Source organism: Plectropomus leopardus, chromosome 16, assembly GCF_026936395.1.
Source record: "Plectropomus leopardus strain MGB_pleo_1.0 chromosome 16, ASM2693639v1, whole genome shotgun sequence".
Classification (NCBI taxonomy): Eukaryota; Metazoa; Chordata; class Actinopteri; order Perciformes; family Serranidae; genus Plectropomus; species Plectropomus leopardus.
This window is the reverse complement of record NC_142191.1, coordinates 14,521,344-14,537,448: the sequence shown is the minus strand read 5'-3', so window position 1 is coordinate 14,537,448 and position 16,105 is coordinate 14,521,344. Positions and strand designations below refer to the sequence as shown.

At 39.7% G+C, this 16,105-nt stretch overlaps 1 protein-coding gene across 6 annotated transcripts in view; it reads left to right on the top strand.

Moving 5' to 3' along the window:
- utrn (utrophin) overlaps positions 1-16,105 on the top strand; it is a 238,861-nt gene that overhangs the window by 43,099 nt on the left and 179,657 nt on the right. For all 6 annotated transcript variants that reach the window (XM_042503021.2, XM_088089085.1, XM_042503024.2 and 3 more), the window contains 17 exons: positions 553-797; positions 2,740-2,908; positions 4,115-4,242; positions 6,769-6,906; positions 7,017-7,130; positions 7,336-7,491; positions 7,700-7,870; positions 8,046-8,237; positions 9,441-9,575; positions 11,335-11,484; positions 12,066-12,227; positions 12,527-12,658; positions 12,875-13,048; positions 13,865-14,020; positions 14,138-14,308; positions 14,880-15,059; positions 15,774-15,902. In XM_042503021.2, the coding sequence (XP_042358955.2) occupies positions 553-797; positions 2,740-2,908; positions 4,115-4,242; positions 6,769-6,906; positions 7,017-7,130; positions 7,336-7,491; positions 7,700-7,870; positions 8,046-8,237; positions 9,441-9,575; positions 11,335-11,484; positions 12,066-12,227; positions 12,527-12,658; positions 12,875-13,048; positions 13,865-14,020; positions 14,138-14,308; positions 14,880-15,059; positions 15,774-15,902 (2,702 nt within the window). The remainder of the gene's footprint in view (positions 1-552; positions 798-2,739; positions 2,909-4,114; positions 4,243-6,768; positions 6,907-7,016; positions 7,131-7,335; positions 7,492-7,699; positions 7,871-8,045; positions 8,238-9,440; positions 9,576-11,334; positions 11,485-12,065; positions 12,228-12,526; positions 12,659-12,874; positions 13,049-13,864; positions 14,021-14,137; positions 14,309-14,879; positions 15,060-15,773; positions 15,903-16,105) is intronic.

Below are 16,105 nucleotides of genomic sequence, written 5' to 3'. Positions count from 1 at the left end.
TTCGTCTCATAAGATTTTACTACTTTTCCACAGCTGCTTGGTATTTTCTGGGTATTTACAAGCCTATGTTTTTTAAATTGTTTTATATGCCACTAATCTGTGTGTGTGTGTGTGTTTGTGTGTTTGTTTGTGTGTGTTTGTTTGTGGACAGAATAGTAAAAATCTGTCAGCCCGCAGGGTTGCTGACTTCATATAACTGTTCAGTGAAATGAAGAGGCACTCAGGATTTTTATGTGTTTACACTATTCCGGAGGCAGTGAGGGGTAGTGGAGTGGCACTACTAAGTTGGATTAGATTTGTTAAACACCAAACTTTTGACTAAACTTAACTTATTTTATTCCCTTGTATCTGCTGTTCTCTCATCTGAAGTGTCTGTTTCCCAATTTTTTGTTTTTACTCTTGCTAGGGTCCCTTGCTCACACCAAAAACTCACAACACACGCTGTGACACATTCTGAATAAATGATGTAGACATCCATTCAAAGTCTACTTAATTATTTGTGAAGTGCATTTGAAGTAAGTCTTCAAATCTTTGTGTTTCTGTCTTCTGCAGAGGGAGTGTGTGTGGACTCTGTGAGGGCAGATATAGACCTGATCCAAACTGAGTGGGAGGTGTGCGCAAGGGAGCTGCAGGCAGCCCGGGAGCGAGTTCACACCCAAAGCCGGGTCAAAGCTGTGTCTGCAGAGCTGGCGGACTTGGACCGAGCCTTTGAGGAACAGGACAGGTGGCTGGACGCGGCCTCAGCTGTAGAAAAGTGCAAGGAGGACGAGCTCAGAAGACTGAGTGGAGAATGTCAGGTAAGAGTCATCGTCGTCGACTTAAATCCTGAATTTCACCTCCGACCCTTTTTATCAATCTTCTTGCATTCAGCTGCAGTTACTTTATAAACATTTCAGCTTCCACAGCAGAGATGAAAGACTTAAGAAGGCGGTCATAGATCAAAACAACCATGAGGGCCAAAAAGGGATGTATCAAAGTTACAGAGTGTCTCAAATGCTTGCAAAGTCAGTGAACGTTGTACAGAGTCAGATGGATAAAACTCCTCCTGATGTGTCCTGAAGTGTGAAGTTAAGATTTTTCAATTTCATGACTAATTCACTTTGAGCAGTGAGTGTAAACCCTGTCAGTTTAAAAGTTAACTCCATCCAGTAACCTGTGAATTTCTCTCCAGACTAACTTTTTGTTGCCATGTGTGCTGCAGGTTTGCCTCATTTTTATGCAGAAACAAAAATGATTCATTCGTTTCAACTACAGTTGGTAACTTTTATAAAAACAACTTTAAGTCATATTGAATGAAATTGTCACAAATATAAAGTAGTAAATGAGACAGTATCTGAAAAAAAACACTCACTCACACTCATCAAATATAAATCAAGATTCTGTTACTGCTTTGCCTAATTCTCACCTCAAATGTTTTCAGAAACGTATTATAGTGTGCTGTTTAGCCGTAAATAAGGACGTTTGCTACTACCTGTGGGAGGTGGGATTTCAGCATGACTGTTTTTTACATGGTGGTTGGGCCACAAACTTTCTGATTTCACACCTCAACAGAATTTGCCAGGGTCCAGACCTTTGAATCAGCCCACTCCACTCCACAAGTTTGAGTTGACTGATTCTTATGGCATTTTGACAAGAAACGGCGGTATATTGGTTAAATAAAATTATACCCCAAATGAGCGCTGCGGGGGGATTTGATTAGCTATGGGCAGGACTAATGCTCTAGTCAAATGTTGTTAAGCGGTGTGCCAGAACCAATTAGGAGTAATAATAACAATGGCAATGCTTCAGACAAGATAGATGCTGCCACGGAGGCTGTTCCAATTTGACATGTCATCTAATTATCACCTGACATCATATTTTGTTCTACTTTGCTCTTCTTCCCTTTTAAAACCTCAGCAAAACCAGTATGTTGGTGTAATGCATCAGTGTGAACTTGAACTGATGTCAGATTCAGGCATCCATTCCAGAAATGGGTTAGAGGTTATGGTTAGATATAGGTTAAATAGATAAAATAAAATAAATAAAAAGAGCAGATGCAACGTCAGCCTGAAAATTGAAACGGCGTGTAATGAGTTCACAATTCTGTCTAATACCGGGCAAAAACACAGAGCTAAAATATGTTTCTGAAAACGTTTTAGGTGTGAATTAGGCAATGCAGTTACAGAGTCTTGATCTATATTCTAGGATCTGCGCTGCCCAGTTTGACAATTTTGGATAAGGATTGATTGGCATAACTGATAACTGCTTAGTGACTCCTCGACTTTGATTGGTTGTTTTCCATAAGCCCAGTAGATTCTAGCAATGTCATTAGAATCACTACACTAGTGACAACATGTTTTTTTCACAGATTATCTGTCACATTTACTACTTTGTAAATGTGGTGACAGTTTCAGCAAATATGACAAAAAGTAACTTTCACAAAAGTTACCAACTGTAACTTCAAGAAGACACTGACTTTGCTTTCTAGCACAAAATAAATCAAATACAAGCAAAATGATTTGCTGAAACATAAACTTTCCATCATGTCTCATCATTCTGCATCATTATTAAACAGAAGTCATTGTAATGTTCAAGGAAACCACTAACCATAGGCTTGTACTAAGGTCAAGGGAATATACTTTTATTGAGCCAAGTTTAGAACATTTCCCTTTCTGTGTGGATGTACAGACATTTTCCCTGAAATGTCCTTGAACAATTCTCCACTTACAAATTAATTTGTCTTTCTCTTATGCTCTTCAGTCCCGACTTGTTCAGGTCACTGCCTCGAGTCCACGGTTGGAGCAGCTTTCTGCAGAGGTGGGGTCACTAGGAGCCATGCCTTCTCTGAAAGACAACGTGGTGGTGGTATCTGCTCATCACGCCTCCACACTGCAGCGGCTACAGAACAGAGAGCAAGAGGTCAACAAAGGTACTTGTGCTGATCAAAATGATTTGCTTAACCAGTGCAGAGGAAACCTGTTCCGAAACTCCTCTGTATTAACAGTACCATATGCTTTTCAAGGGATTTGACAGCCTTGAGGCATCTTCCTATTTCACAGAGCTGCAGTGCAGGATATTTAAGCCTTCCTTAAAACAAAGACCCATTCTCTCTGCTTGCTCTTGGCTCAAAGCTCTCAGGTTTATAGGGAGACTGCAAGAGTGATAGCTAAGATCAGCAGAGCTCAGTCCCACAGGGCTTGTGTAAATTTGACATCAGCTTTTTATATGAATCCTTGGCCAGCCACAAGTAATGGATGATGCCCTTATATGGCCTCCAAAAGCTCACAGACGCGTGAGTGTGTACGTGAGCGATTGAGCGTAAGATCGTCCCTCTGTGCCAGCTCCATCTCCACCTGAGGACGTGACTTAGACCTGGAGCAGTCCTGAAAATCAGTCACCGTTTTACGTCTTGAATTTACATGCTCTCCTATCGGCCAAAAAGGAGTCTGTAAAGGGAGATTTGACTCGTCTACGGTCTTGACCAAAGGTGCGTGTGTGTGTATGTGTGCGTGTGTATCTGTGCCTCATGGGCTTTTATGACTCTGAGGATTTGGATGAAAGCCAAGGAAAACCATTTTGTTTCTGCTTGAGGGCAGGTTGCCTCTCGCCGGGGCCTCTCTCTGGTTCCCCCCCTGCTTTCTCCAAGTTACGGTCCATCTCTGCTCTTTGTATATATAAACACAGCCAGATTATGTAAGCATTAAATCACCTGGTAATTAAAACGCTGACAGAGAAGGAGAGGAGACAAGAGACAGTCGAGGAGAAGAGCAGGAACAGAAAGAAACATAAACGTCATATATAAATGAGGTTGAAGTAGTCAAAAATGGGCACTTTTGTAATTATTTAATCACCTTTGCATTTGGGTTAGACAGCTGGGATTTTATAGTATATTTTTAAAATCATCTTGCTCGATTGACATACATAAGTTGGTTAGAGGAGCACAGCTAAACTTACTATAAGAAACAGGCTGTCAAACATCTGGGATCCTCTTGCAGCACGTAAAACACACATACACTGGAGGGAAATCCCAAATCTGCTCACTGCCCCCCTGTGGTTAAAATGTGTTGCAAACATTTTGATACCTTAAATTCAAACTCTGTGTTTTCTCCCCTTCTTCGTCCTTGTCTTATTCCAGCTTTGGCCAATCTCAAGGCCAGCCAGATGCTTTCAAACCAGGTGGAGGGTCTAGAGGCCAGACTGTCCACTCTGAGAGACAGAATAGTGGACATTCCTACTGCTGAGGGGGCAGTTGAGCGGGCACAGGTGAGTCGTAGCACCATCTTAATAAATGAAGTCATGGCTCTCTGTGAAAACAATAGTCAGCTTTCCAACAAACTACATGCAAATATGTAAATATTCTGATAACTACCTTACAGACAGATATGCAGGAACAAAACATTAACTCCCAGGTGGAGTTTACGAAACATAAAGTATCAAAGTCAGAGTCTTGTTTATTGCCAATTAGGTTTTCACATACAAGGAATTTGCTTTGGTTTGTCGGTGCATAACATAACCCTAGTGAGAGTAAAAGAAAATGAAAGCTAGTATTGAAAATATTAAGAAACGACATGTAGAACAGAAGAAATTTATATTAAATGTATGTCAAAATACTATTGAATTACTATTAAATACTCGCAGTATATCTGAATTAAAAGGAAAGAGCATTGTAAGGTTTAGAAGTTACATTAGAATTGTTGTCATTGTTAAATAGTATAAGAATAATATTATTTATTTTACGGTTTTAGTTTAGCTTTGAAGTGCCACTTTAGGTTGTGTCATACAATCTTCTATTATTCTTATTTCTCAAATATTTTTTTTGAACTTTCAGCCTATAAATTGATGCAACAAACAAATACACTTTTTACAGATTCACTTATTCTGTTTTTCTAGTTGGCAATTACATATATGATTTTATAATCCACACTGTTGTGAAATTCTGACTTAATTACATATTTTGTGTTAGGTTGTGACTCTGCAACTTTGTGTTGAAGGCCTGAATCCAAATAAGATATTGCTGGTTAAGAGGGCAGGATCACTGCAGATTAAAACACTGCCACAATAAAAATCGTAATAAAGATTATTTTCATCTACATATCCATGTGTTGTAAGAGTAAAAATTGCACAGTAGTTATTTCGAATTGTTGTGGTTTATCTGGAGCCTGTAGCTGATGCAACATGTACCCTCTGACCTTGAAGCTAAATGGATTTCATTCTCAACAGCCACTTTGTTTGTGTCTGTCTATGTGCTTGTATGTATATCAGAGTGAGTGTTAATCTCTGTCTGCTGTCAGTTTTTCTTGTCCAGCACACAATAAGCCCCTTTATCAGCCAGTTACTTCCCTCTGCACTGTATCAAACCTCTGTAGGAGGAAAAGGGTGTGTGTATTTGTGTGTGTGTGTGTGTGTGTGTTTGTGTGTGTGTGTGTGTGTGTGTGTGTGAGTGAGTTTTGGTATGTAGCTTTGTGATGTATGTGTTGTTGTGTTTTGTGTGTGTTGCTGTGTGTATTTCTCTCCTCCTCCATCCTTCAGTGGAATGTGGCTTGTTCGGAGCTCTTGTTATCGTGGCAGATAGGGCACGGTGCTGGGGAAGGGGCGGGGACTTGGCACATTCTGGGCAGCGTGCCCGTGCATGCAGCATGGAGCTCCTAACAGCTCAGTGTGGGGCCGCTCAACCAGTCAGTCAGCCTGACAGCCTCCATTCCTGTCTTATCAGAGTTATTGTAATTACCAGTTTGCAACTCAAGTAGCAGTCACATCAACATTCAAGTTGTAATTACAAGTGGGAAACTCAAGGTTTTTTTTGATAGCTTCAATATATTTGATTTGGCACATAATAACTCGGGAATTGCCCAAAAACCAAACTGACATTGATCAATGATCAATGTCTGCCAAAGACCATTGTTCAAGGTAATTAATCCAAGATGTTTCACATTGTTGGTGCACAGTAGTTTAAACCCTCACAGCACAACTCTGCAGTCAATCTAGTGTCCTTTTGTGATAGAAATGCTTGGTCATAAACACACAAATCTTTCCCATATTAGCCCACCTCAAGGATATACAGAATGCGTTTTGGTGAAGAACACATCATTTGGTTTGTTGACAAAAAGGCCACAGCGTATTTCTATCAAAAATAAATTGTTGTTATTATTAAATCACATTTAAAGGGGTCCATAATATAAGGTCAGGGTGGGGCACAATATAAAGGAGCTTGGAAAAACTTGGGATGCGAAATAGACCTCACCGCTACAAATGTTTTTTGTTTTTTTTTTTTTTGTGTGTGTGTGTGTGTGTGTGTGTGTGTGTGTGTGTGTGTGTGTGTGTGTGTGTGTGTGTGTGTGTATGTGTGTGTGCGCGCGCATGCTCGCGCACATGCGTCTGCATGCTTTATTTAACCAAAGAAACAGAAAACCCAACCCATAATAGCATCCAAAACAGACAGAACACACACATGCATGATAGTGTGTTTTAGCATATATAGGACAGTCCACCTACAGGTATGATTACAGGTCATGTAGACTATTCACAAAGTTTATTAATGGATTCCAGGTTTTGCAAACTCTCTTAATGGAGCCCTTGATGCTGCATCTGACTTTTTTTCTTCAGTTACAAATATTTACATAACTTTTTCAATGCTGAAGCTTCGGTCAATCATTGTTACACATTGTTATTGTTAATTTTACAGCATAACAAACTAACTGAAGACATTAAAAGTTTCCGTGATCGCCTAGTACTTGTATACAAACACAGCTTGAATGTGTCATATTAAGCCTGAACTTTTGTTCCCCTTAGGGCCTGTGTCTGGAGATTGAGCAAACACAGCAAGCCTCTGATCCCACAGAACAACAAAGATGGAGTCAGCTCTCATCCAGGGCCCGTGAGGAGCTGGGTACACTGCAGTGCATCTTGGGTAGCATGAAGGACAATCAGGTAGGGTCGCTGTAATCAGTGATGTAAGAAGCCTACAAATGTAACAAAGAAATACACTTTGAATTTTTTTGTCTTAACTTTTCTATACATTGGTTTAATGTTTTTGTTAGGTGCGTTTGGTGGAAGTGGAACGTTGGTTGGACGCGGTGCAGGAGCTATTGTCTCGTGATGCAACGGGGTTGAGTGACAAAGAGGGTCTACAGGAAGAGCTTAACCAGTGCAAGGTTGGAGGACAAAACAAAACATGAAAACATTTTGACATTCTGATGGTGAAGACCCTAACAATTTATCCCTAAAAAATTACTTTTTATGTTGTTTATGTGAAGATTGCAGTCATTTCACAATTAGAGTTTGACCTGCATTGATTATTTCTGATGATTTCACTTTGCACAGTATTATTATTTATCTTTCTTTCTGTCTGCTAAAAAGGAGTATGTTAATGAGATGGAGTCAGTGGAAGGTTCGTTGAAGCAGATGGGAGAGAATGTGAGCGCGATTCAGGCAGCTGCAGTCCTGGGACTGGCCAAGTGGGGGCAGGATAAGTTGGATGAGTGCCGGAGTAAATGGGACTCTCTTAGCAAACAGGTGAGGAAAAACTTTTGTCATTCTGTACTTTCATGTCCTGCAATTCATGTATGAAAGAAATGTGGCTTCTTAAGTTGTGTGTATGTATGCCTGTATATTCATTCACATAATCACAGTTACATTTTAGTGTCACTAGCAGGCAGATAAGTCATCCTCTGTTGAACAAAGTCTTACACTCACAAACATTATGTCATATGCTTTCCTCCAGCTGCTGAGACATCAGGAGCGTGTGGCGGAGAGTCGGGAGAGGCAGGTGAACTTGAGAAAGGACTTGGCGGAAATGCAGGAGTGGATGACCCAGGTGGATGAGGAGTTTCTCATGAGGGACTTTGAATACAAGAGTCCTGAGGAGCTGGAAGCATCGCTGGAGGAGATGAAGGTGGGAGTGGAGGCGTGCATAAACCTAATAGAAACACTTAAAATTTGAACATTTGGGGACCTTGAGGAAAAATGGTGATTCTGTGATAAACACATTGATTTTGACTGTGCTTTATTTAAGTGTGGGTTTGTCTTCCTCTGCTCCTGTCCTCATTGTCCTCTCATCTCTCTCACAGAGGGCTAAAGAGGATGTGCTCCAGAAGGAGGTGAAGGTGAAGATCCTGAAAGACAGCATCAACATGCTGGTGTCCAGAACATCGCCCCCAGGTGAAGGCAGCGCACAGGAGCTGACCTCAGAGCTGGAGGGGGTACTTGCCAACTACCACAAGCTCTGTGACCGCTTCAAGAGCAAGTGTCACACTTTGGAGGTAATGTGTGTGGGTGTGAGGTGCTTCTGTGTTGGTTTGTTTATGAATAAAAATATTTGTTGTCTGACAAACGAAGGCTAGTGGCTTCAGTATAAAATAATACTCACATATACTTTCATTTTTGTCGAAATATACTTGCACCACAGATTTGTGGTTTATTATTTTAAACTATTGGAAAAACAAGAAGTGCATAATAATAGTGGATTTAAAGGGACAGTTCACTCCAAAATCCAAAGTATGCACGCTTTCTTCTGCGCAGTGAAACAATTGGTGGGTGTAGTTCGGTAGAAAGAAAATAGTTCCTACATGAAACTACTCACAAAAGGTTTGTGAATCATCTTGAGTAAGTGGGTCATGATTTCTAGAAAGAGACATTGCTGTTGAGTTTTTCAAATACATTAGCTTAGTCCCATCTAGTTTCATTATTTTGAAGAGTAGGTAGATATCTCTGTGGTTGATAACTTCGACACTCAGAAACTTGCACCAAAACAATTTAATTGATAAATAGCACTACAGTGTATTGTATTTTTTGTCAAAAAAACTGAACTGTCTGGTGAACTGTCCCTTTAAGTTGGCTTTGAGTTTAAGGTTAAAGTATTTTCTGTTATAAAAAGCTTCTGTGACACATGTTCACATAAAAAACCCAACAAAACATAATTTTACGCATGAATTGCCCAATTTAACCGTCAACTTGAAAGTCCCTTGGTTCAGTATTAGACTGACATGTTGGTTTATGCGATGTGTCATTTCTTGGGCTTGCTTTTGTTAATTTTTATGTGAAGAACAAGAGAAGCTGAAAGGGCACTGGTGATTCTGGTTATCAGAGCTAATCTGTGAGTGTTAAGTCATAGTTTGGGGCACTGCTTTTGATTATCATCCCCCAGACTGCAGAGTAAAGGTCAGACACATCACTGAGGTTTGCTTATGTTCATGTATACTCTTCTTTGCCTGGAGTCCATTAGTCATCATCTCCTTTTTGTCTTCAGAACTGCTAATTAATTTAAGTAAACTTTTGTAAAAATGCCCCACAGTACAGTGTTTCACATAGAATGAAACCCCCAGGTGTTTTTTTTTTTCATTTTGTCATTTTAAGATTGTAATTGAGGGCATACTTTGTAGTAGTCTAATTTTGTGTCTCTGGTTATGCTCAACTGTATTTAAATGTTTCTGACTATGTGTTTATTTGTGTAATATACTGTGTAGGAGGTTTGGTCCTGTTGGATGGAGTTGCTTCAGTATCTGGATATGGAGCAGATTTGGCTCAACACATTGGAGGAGAAGGTCCAAGCTACTGAAAACTTACCAGAGAGCACTGAGGCCACCAATGAAGCTCTGGAGGTACAAATGCAAACACACACACCCCCTGTAAATACATACTAAGAGTTAGTTTGGTATTCTTCAACCTGGACCTTATTTTTCCATGTTTTGGTTTCTAATGTGACTAATGTAATACACAATAATTTTTGAAATTTGTCTAGTATTGAGCGAGACAGGCTTCAATCTTTTACTTTTCCATCAATCACCAACACTGGTTTGGTTGAAATAAACCCTTAATTCATCCAGTTAGATGTAAAAAAAAAAAAAAGCTGACTCCATTCATGCTAAAATTACTGTTTATTTAAATGGAGTCTGGCGAGTTTGGTAGTGGCAATTTCAGGGCTGTTTATGGCTCAACAAAGAGGATCTTGCTTTATAACAAAACAAAACAAAACATATATAAATCTGCACAATTTCACATATTTATGTGCAAAATTACACATATTGTTCATACATAGAAAATGCAACTATATTTGAACCACTAGATTTCTTCTGGAATACCCTTCTTGAAAATGCATATTCTAATCTTATATAGCTGCAGGCACATATCATGGAAATGAGTTACTTCATAAATATACAAATAATGAATTAATTAGCTTTGAATATGTTTAGAACGGCCTTCATTCTATATTCCTGTACTCACATTATATATGACAGAAGCTGCTGCTTCATGCAAAGACACCAACAAATTTAGTTAGCTAAGGTGAGGTCACCTCACTCATCTCCATGCATTTAAACAGCATGGAGATGTATATGAAGGTCACTAGCTCGAGACCGTTAGTAGGAAAAATAGCACATTTAATAAATCAAGCAATCAATTTAATATTCAAACTATGTTAATGTCCTCCTTGTCTTTGACCTGGGTTTCTAAATTTCTTCTACTTTGACTTACTCTGTTACTATATCCGTAGACTCGCCTGCAGCGTGACTGTCAAACTCACTTTAATCACAGTGCTGCTTCTGTAACATCGCATAGTGATGAAGGAAATTGAAGACCCTTGAAGACAATGTTTCCCCCTTCTCCTCTTTGTCCTTATGTGTTTTTGACTGTTTATTTTTTTCTCCCTTTCTGTCCTTGTCCCAAACCGCCTCTCTCACCCTTCACCCTTCCCAGTCTCCCAGTTTAGTTATCAGACTCACCCCTCAGGAGGGAGAACAGCCCCCCACCCCAACCTCCCTCTCTCTTTCTCTCTCTCTCTCTCTCTCTCTCTCTCTCTCTGTCTCTCTATGTCGCTCTCTCTCTCTCTCTCTCTCTATCTGTGTCCATTACCTCCGGGAAGAAAAAGCACATTTAATGACCCCATGTAAACAATGACTCAACCAACTCCTCTCTCACTTCGCTCTCATTTCTCATTCACTTATCATCTTTTTCAGGTTTGCCTCCATCTGACGCACCCAACATTGCAATTTCTGCATCTGCACTCCATCTGTTTGCTCAGCTATTTTGTTGTTTCTCAATCTTTCAGACACACTTTCACTTTTCACTAATTTACTGGAATTATTTTTTTTCCCCTGGTGTTCTTTGTTGCTTGACAGTTTGGTTTCTAGCTTTGGTCAATGTTTTTTTTTCGTTCTTGCTCTTCTTTTCTGGTTTCTGTGGCAAATTTTTAGAACCGTGAAGCGGTTTAACTTTCTTGATCTTTGTTGCTGCTTTTATCAAAGGACTTCTATTTTAGCACTTCCTCGCGCACACATCCGTTCCTTCCCCTTTTTGCTTTATTTTTCTGATTCTGTGCTCATATATTTAGCCTTTTTTCAATCTCTCTCCATTCACCACCAGTCTCTGGAGAGTGCGCTTCGCCACCCTGGGGACAACCGGACGCAAATCAGAGAGCTGGGTCAGACGCTTATAGACGGGGGCATACTGGACGAACTCATTAGCGAAAAACTAGAGGCCTTTAATTCCCGTTACGAGCAGCTCAACCACCAGGTCAGGACCTTGACTTTGTGTGTCAGCAAATGTTGGATGCATGTGTGTTTGTTTGTGACTGTAAAAAAAATTGTGCTTTGTACAGATTTCTTTGTTTTTCAGTAATTTCAGATGTATGCATTTTCTTTTACTGTAGAATTTTTTATTTGATTATATCCTTTGTAAATATGACACTGTGTCATATACCCCAAACATATCCAGAGGCTCTACACAGAGAATTGTCACTGGTTAAAGTATTGAGATTTATAATAATAGTATCAAAGATGTTTATGTGTATCATATTGATATTAAAATTAATAAATATTTATATTTTCATGATATGCTACATTATAACATCACAAAGTTTATTTTATTATTTTGCATTTCATACACAGCTATATTTGCAAGCATCTAAGCATTTGGTGCACTCACAGAAAAAAAAAAAATTTAGATGTACAGTATATTTAGTCTTTTCCATCTTAATATTTAGGACATCAATTTCCGTGTCATTGCTTAAATCAAGAATATCAAAATATTGACAGCTGTAACCATGAAAGACTCAAAGCCATGACTTGATGTCTGTCTCCCCTTGCCCCCTTCAGGCGGTGAACAGGCAGATCAGCCTCGAGCAGCAGCTGCAGACTCTGAAGGAGAACGAACAGGCGCTCCAAACACTGCAGGAGTCTCTGACTCAGCTGGACCACACGCTCACCTCCTACCTCACTGACCGTGTCGACGCCTTCCAGCTCCCACAGGAGGCACAGGTACTCCTGCACCTGATGGATTTTACTCAATTCAGTTATCTCACTTGTCTAATGGCTCTCTATTCAACTAGAGGCCCATGTAACTGTAGTAAAATATTAATATATATAATATCAATATACTATTCACACAGTGACACATCGGACTATCTACAGATTCTTTGGAAAACTAAGCAGCGGCCTGACAAACTAAAATAAATGTTTATTTTTGTGATGAAAGAATAAATATTTGTTCTTAGGGCCTTTCTGAATGAGTGCACATGTACTCATTGTGTATATGTTCATTCCCACTTTTCCTTCAGACCATTGGGGCAGAGATCGCAGCCCACGAGGTGACAGTGGAAGAGATGAGGAAGAGAAATGTGGCCAACCTGCCTCCTCCCACCACTGATGGCAAAGCTGCCCGGGGTGGGACAATGTTGGACCAGCTACAGGTAACACTGACTCCTACTGGAGAACTTCAGGAACAGCAGGGAGTCGTGTCAGACTGGTTTCTCCTGCTGCAACCATCATTACATAATCACGACAGTAGAATTAATAGTATAAATACCAAATCATGGCAGTACGGGAAGAGAAGAAGAATTGTGTGTTTTATCTTTGTTTTGATGCAAATCTATAACTTTACTAACCTCTCCCTTCAACCACTGCAGAGGAAACTGAGAGAGATCTCCACAAAGTACCAGCTGTTCCAGAAGCCAGCAAACTTTGAGCAGCGCATGTTGGACTGTAAGAGGGTCCTGGATGGTGCCAAGGCTGAGCTGCCTGTTCTGGATGTCAGGGATGTGGACCCGGAAAAAATCCAGTCCCACCTCAGTGGTTGCATGGTTAGAGCTAAAACTTTGTCAATCTCTCCTTAACACAAACACGAAGACAGGGTTCATATGCACTATGGAATAATATTGAATATGATTTTTCCTTTTTTTTTTTGGCAGTTCCAGGTGTGGATAAGTATGAAAAAAAACAACAGAGGTTGTATTATTTTATGTGTGTTATGTGAATCCTACACAAAAAGTGTTTCTCACTCTCACTCATAAGTATGCAAAGGGTACTTACCAGAACAAACCAAAAGCAAATTTCAGTCCCTCATTTTGGTGCCAGGAAGTGTGCCGAGTGTGTGTGCGGTCATAGAGAGAGAGAGCGTGCCTATGTGACCTGACGTGTGACAGTGAGGCTGTTGGGACCAGAGCAAAGAGTATGAAGCTAAACGTAGCAGTGCAACAATTTTACAATTTACAAACAGCTGTTGGTCAATGAATAAATACTACAGTTCACCAAAACCCGAGAATCTCAGCAGCTCCTGAGCCGATAGTAGAGAAATGCGTCTCCTGATTTTGGGAGTCAGTTATTGATCTTGAGTTGAAATATTTCCCTGTTATTAGTAATGCAACTTTTACTTGTTTTTTTGTGGTTGGGTTACGTTTTATTTATTATTTGAATTTATTATATGTATTTGTTCATAGAGTTTTGTATTTATTCATGTTTATATATTTAACTATGCTTTAAACTGCCAATTTCAAGTTAAAAAATGCGTTTGCTTCTAAAAAAAAGTTGTTAATGTTTTGAGATGTACTTTTTAAAAAGTATCTGTTCAGACAACATTTAGGCACCGATACTACAAGTTCTTTTTTTTTAAATTATAGAAACTTTATAAGTTGCTGAGCGAGGTGAAGCTGGAGGTGGAGACGGTGATAAAGACTGGTCGACAGATTGTGCAGAAACAGCAGACAGAGAACCCCAAAGCCATGGACGAACAGCTCACAGCTCTCAAACTGCTCTACAATGACCTGGGGGCACAGGTAACTTATTTTTGTATGAATTCTACTGGTTCTAAATGCAGTTAATGTTGGACTATCAGTGATATTCAGCATCTCTTAAACCAGTGAAAGACACGTTTGTTTCCCTTCTCTTCACAGGTTACTGAGGGAAAGCAGGACCTGGAAAAAGCTTTGTCTCTATCCCAAAAGTTCCAGAAGGAGAGTGCAGCTCTGGAGGAGTGGCTTACCACCAATGAGGCCGAGCTCCAGCAGAAGAACAGCTGTGGAGACATGCCAGCTGACATTGATGCTGAGATTGCATGGGCTAATGTGAGTAACCATCCAAACCTTTCCATCATATCTCTCCAGCAGGAGAGAGGAAGTGTCTCTTCTGCTGCTGTCCAGCAGATGGAGCAGAGAGACAGTAAAATGTTCCTGAAATCTCTCTCTTTCTAACACTAAAGATAAACTGTATCAGCATTATGAAAAAAGGATGAAAGTGGTACTGTTTAGCACTGATTGGTTAATGGAAAAAATGATTAAGAACTAAGCAGATGTTTTTGTTTCTCCCTGAGACTGAAACACTATGAATTTTACAGTCACAGGTTCCCACTACAGTGCAGGAAAGTATATATGAGGTTTCTTTAAGTGTCCTTTTTTTGTTGTCCAAATAGACGTGTTTCTTAAATGTACATTTCTTTTTAAGTTTTAAAATGTTGTAGAATATATTAATAATAACCAGCAATTCATGCCTTTATTCTGGTAGGCATTACATTTTTGTGACCCGTGCAATAATCCTAACAATATTTAGCTGATATGGCAGTAAGTTATTGAAACATGGAAGTCACATGTGTAACATGCTGAATATTGAATTGTGCGCGTGTCTGTGTTCGTCCTCCAGGGCCTGCTGAAGGAGTCGGAGCGTCGCAAGGTGGAGCTGTCCAGCCTGATGGAGACCAGCGCCGGTCTGCAGACGCTGGTGGAGGGCAGCGAGGCTCAGTTGGAGGAAAAACTGTGTGGCCTCAATGAAGCCTGGGGCCGCGTCCGCACCTGGACTGAGGACTGGCTCAGCGCTGTGCTGGTGAGTGCAAATATTTTATACAGTAAGGCTTTATAAATAAAGACTTGCTGTGTTCTTTATCTTTTGTGAGTAAGAAGATTCTCCCACCTGCTTGTTTTTTTTTAAATAGTTTTATCCTTAAATAATACTTTAATTTGCCTTCACTCAAATGAATAAAGGCTATACTTTGGAGAATAAATGCATTTTTGTATTAGCTGCATCTTTCAGTATTTCTGTGGGTAATGAGACTTCTTTTATCAATTATGACTGCATTTCTAATACATATTCAGTGTGCTGGAATAATTAAAGTTTTAAAATTCTAATAGGTTCATTGAATTTTAAAGTTGTTTTTCCCAACCTTGGGTAGATAACGAAAATTGCAAGGTTATTTTTTTTATAACCCATATAAAACAAGTCCTCATTATACAGTGTAAGTCAAGTAATTGCAGTCACTAAACAAAGAAATGTAAAATCAAGAACAAAACAAGGACATGCAAATCACTTCTTCAATAAAAATATATTTACCAGTTGAAGAGACTCAGAAGTGTTCCTTCTTGTAATTGTGCACTGCGGCAAGTCATATAAAAGTAATGAAACACTCTGAGAATCATTAAAATGCCTTTGTTTTAGATTAAGTAGTAAATGGGGAAAACACAGGAGGACCTTTACAGTAATTAATGTCTTTTATTTCCACGTGGAAACACTGAGTCTTTGTTTTTCACTGTATTTGCGCAGAGTCATCAGAATGAAGTGGAAATTTTTGATGAGAACTTGGCTCACATCAGCACCTGGCTCTACCAGACCCAGATCCACCTGGACGAGGCCGAGCGGCTCGCCCCAACAGAAAGGGAGAAGGTGGTGAAGGTAAGGCAGAGGGAGTCATTACAGTGTTAGAGGGAAAGCATCCGTCTGAATGAAGGGAGAATGGCCCTAAAGTGTGAATAAAGCACACACATCACATTAAGGATAGTTAAAACTTGTGAGGTTAGCAGCCTCTCTTTTTCCATATTATCATATTAAAGTTATTCGTTTCTATATGTCCGAATATATTTTAGAGTTGGCAGAAC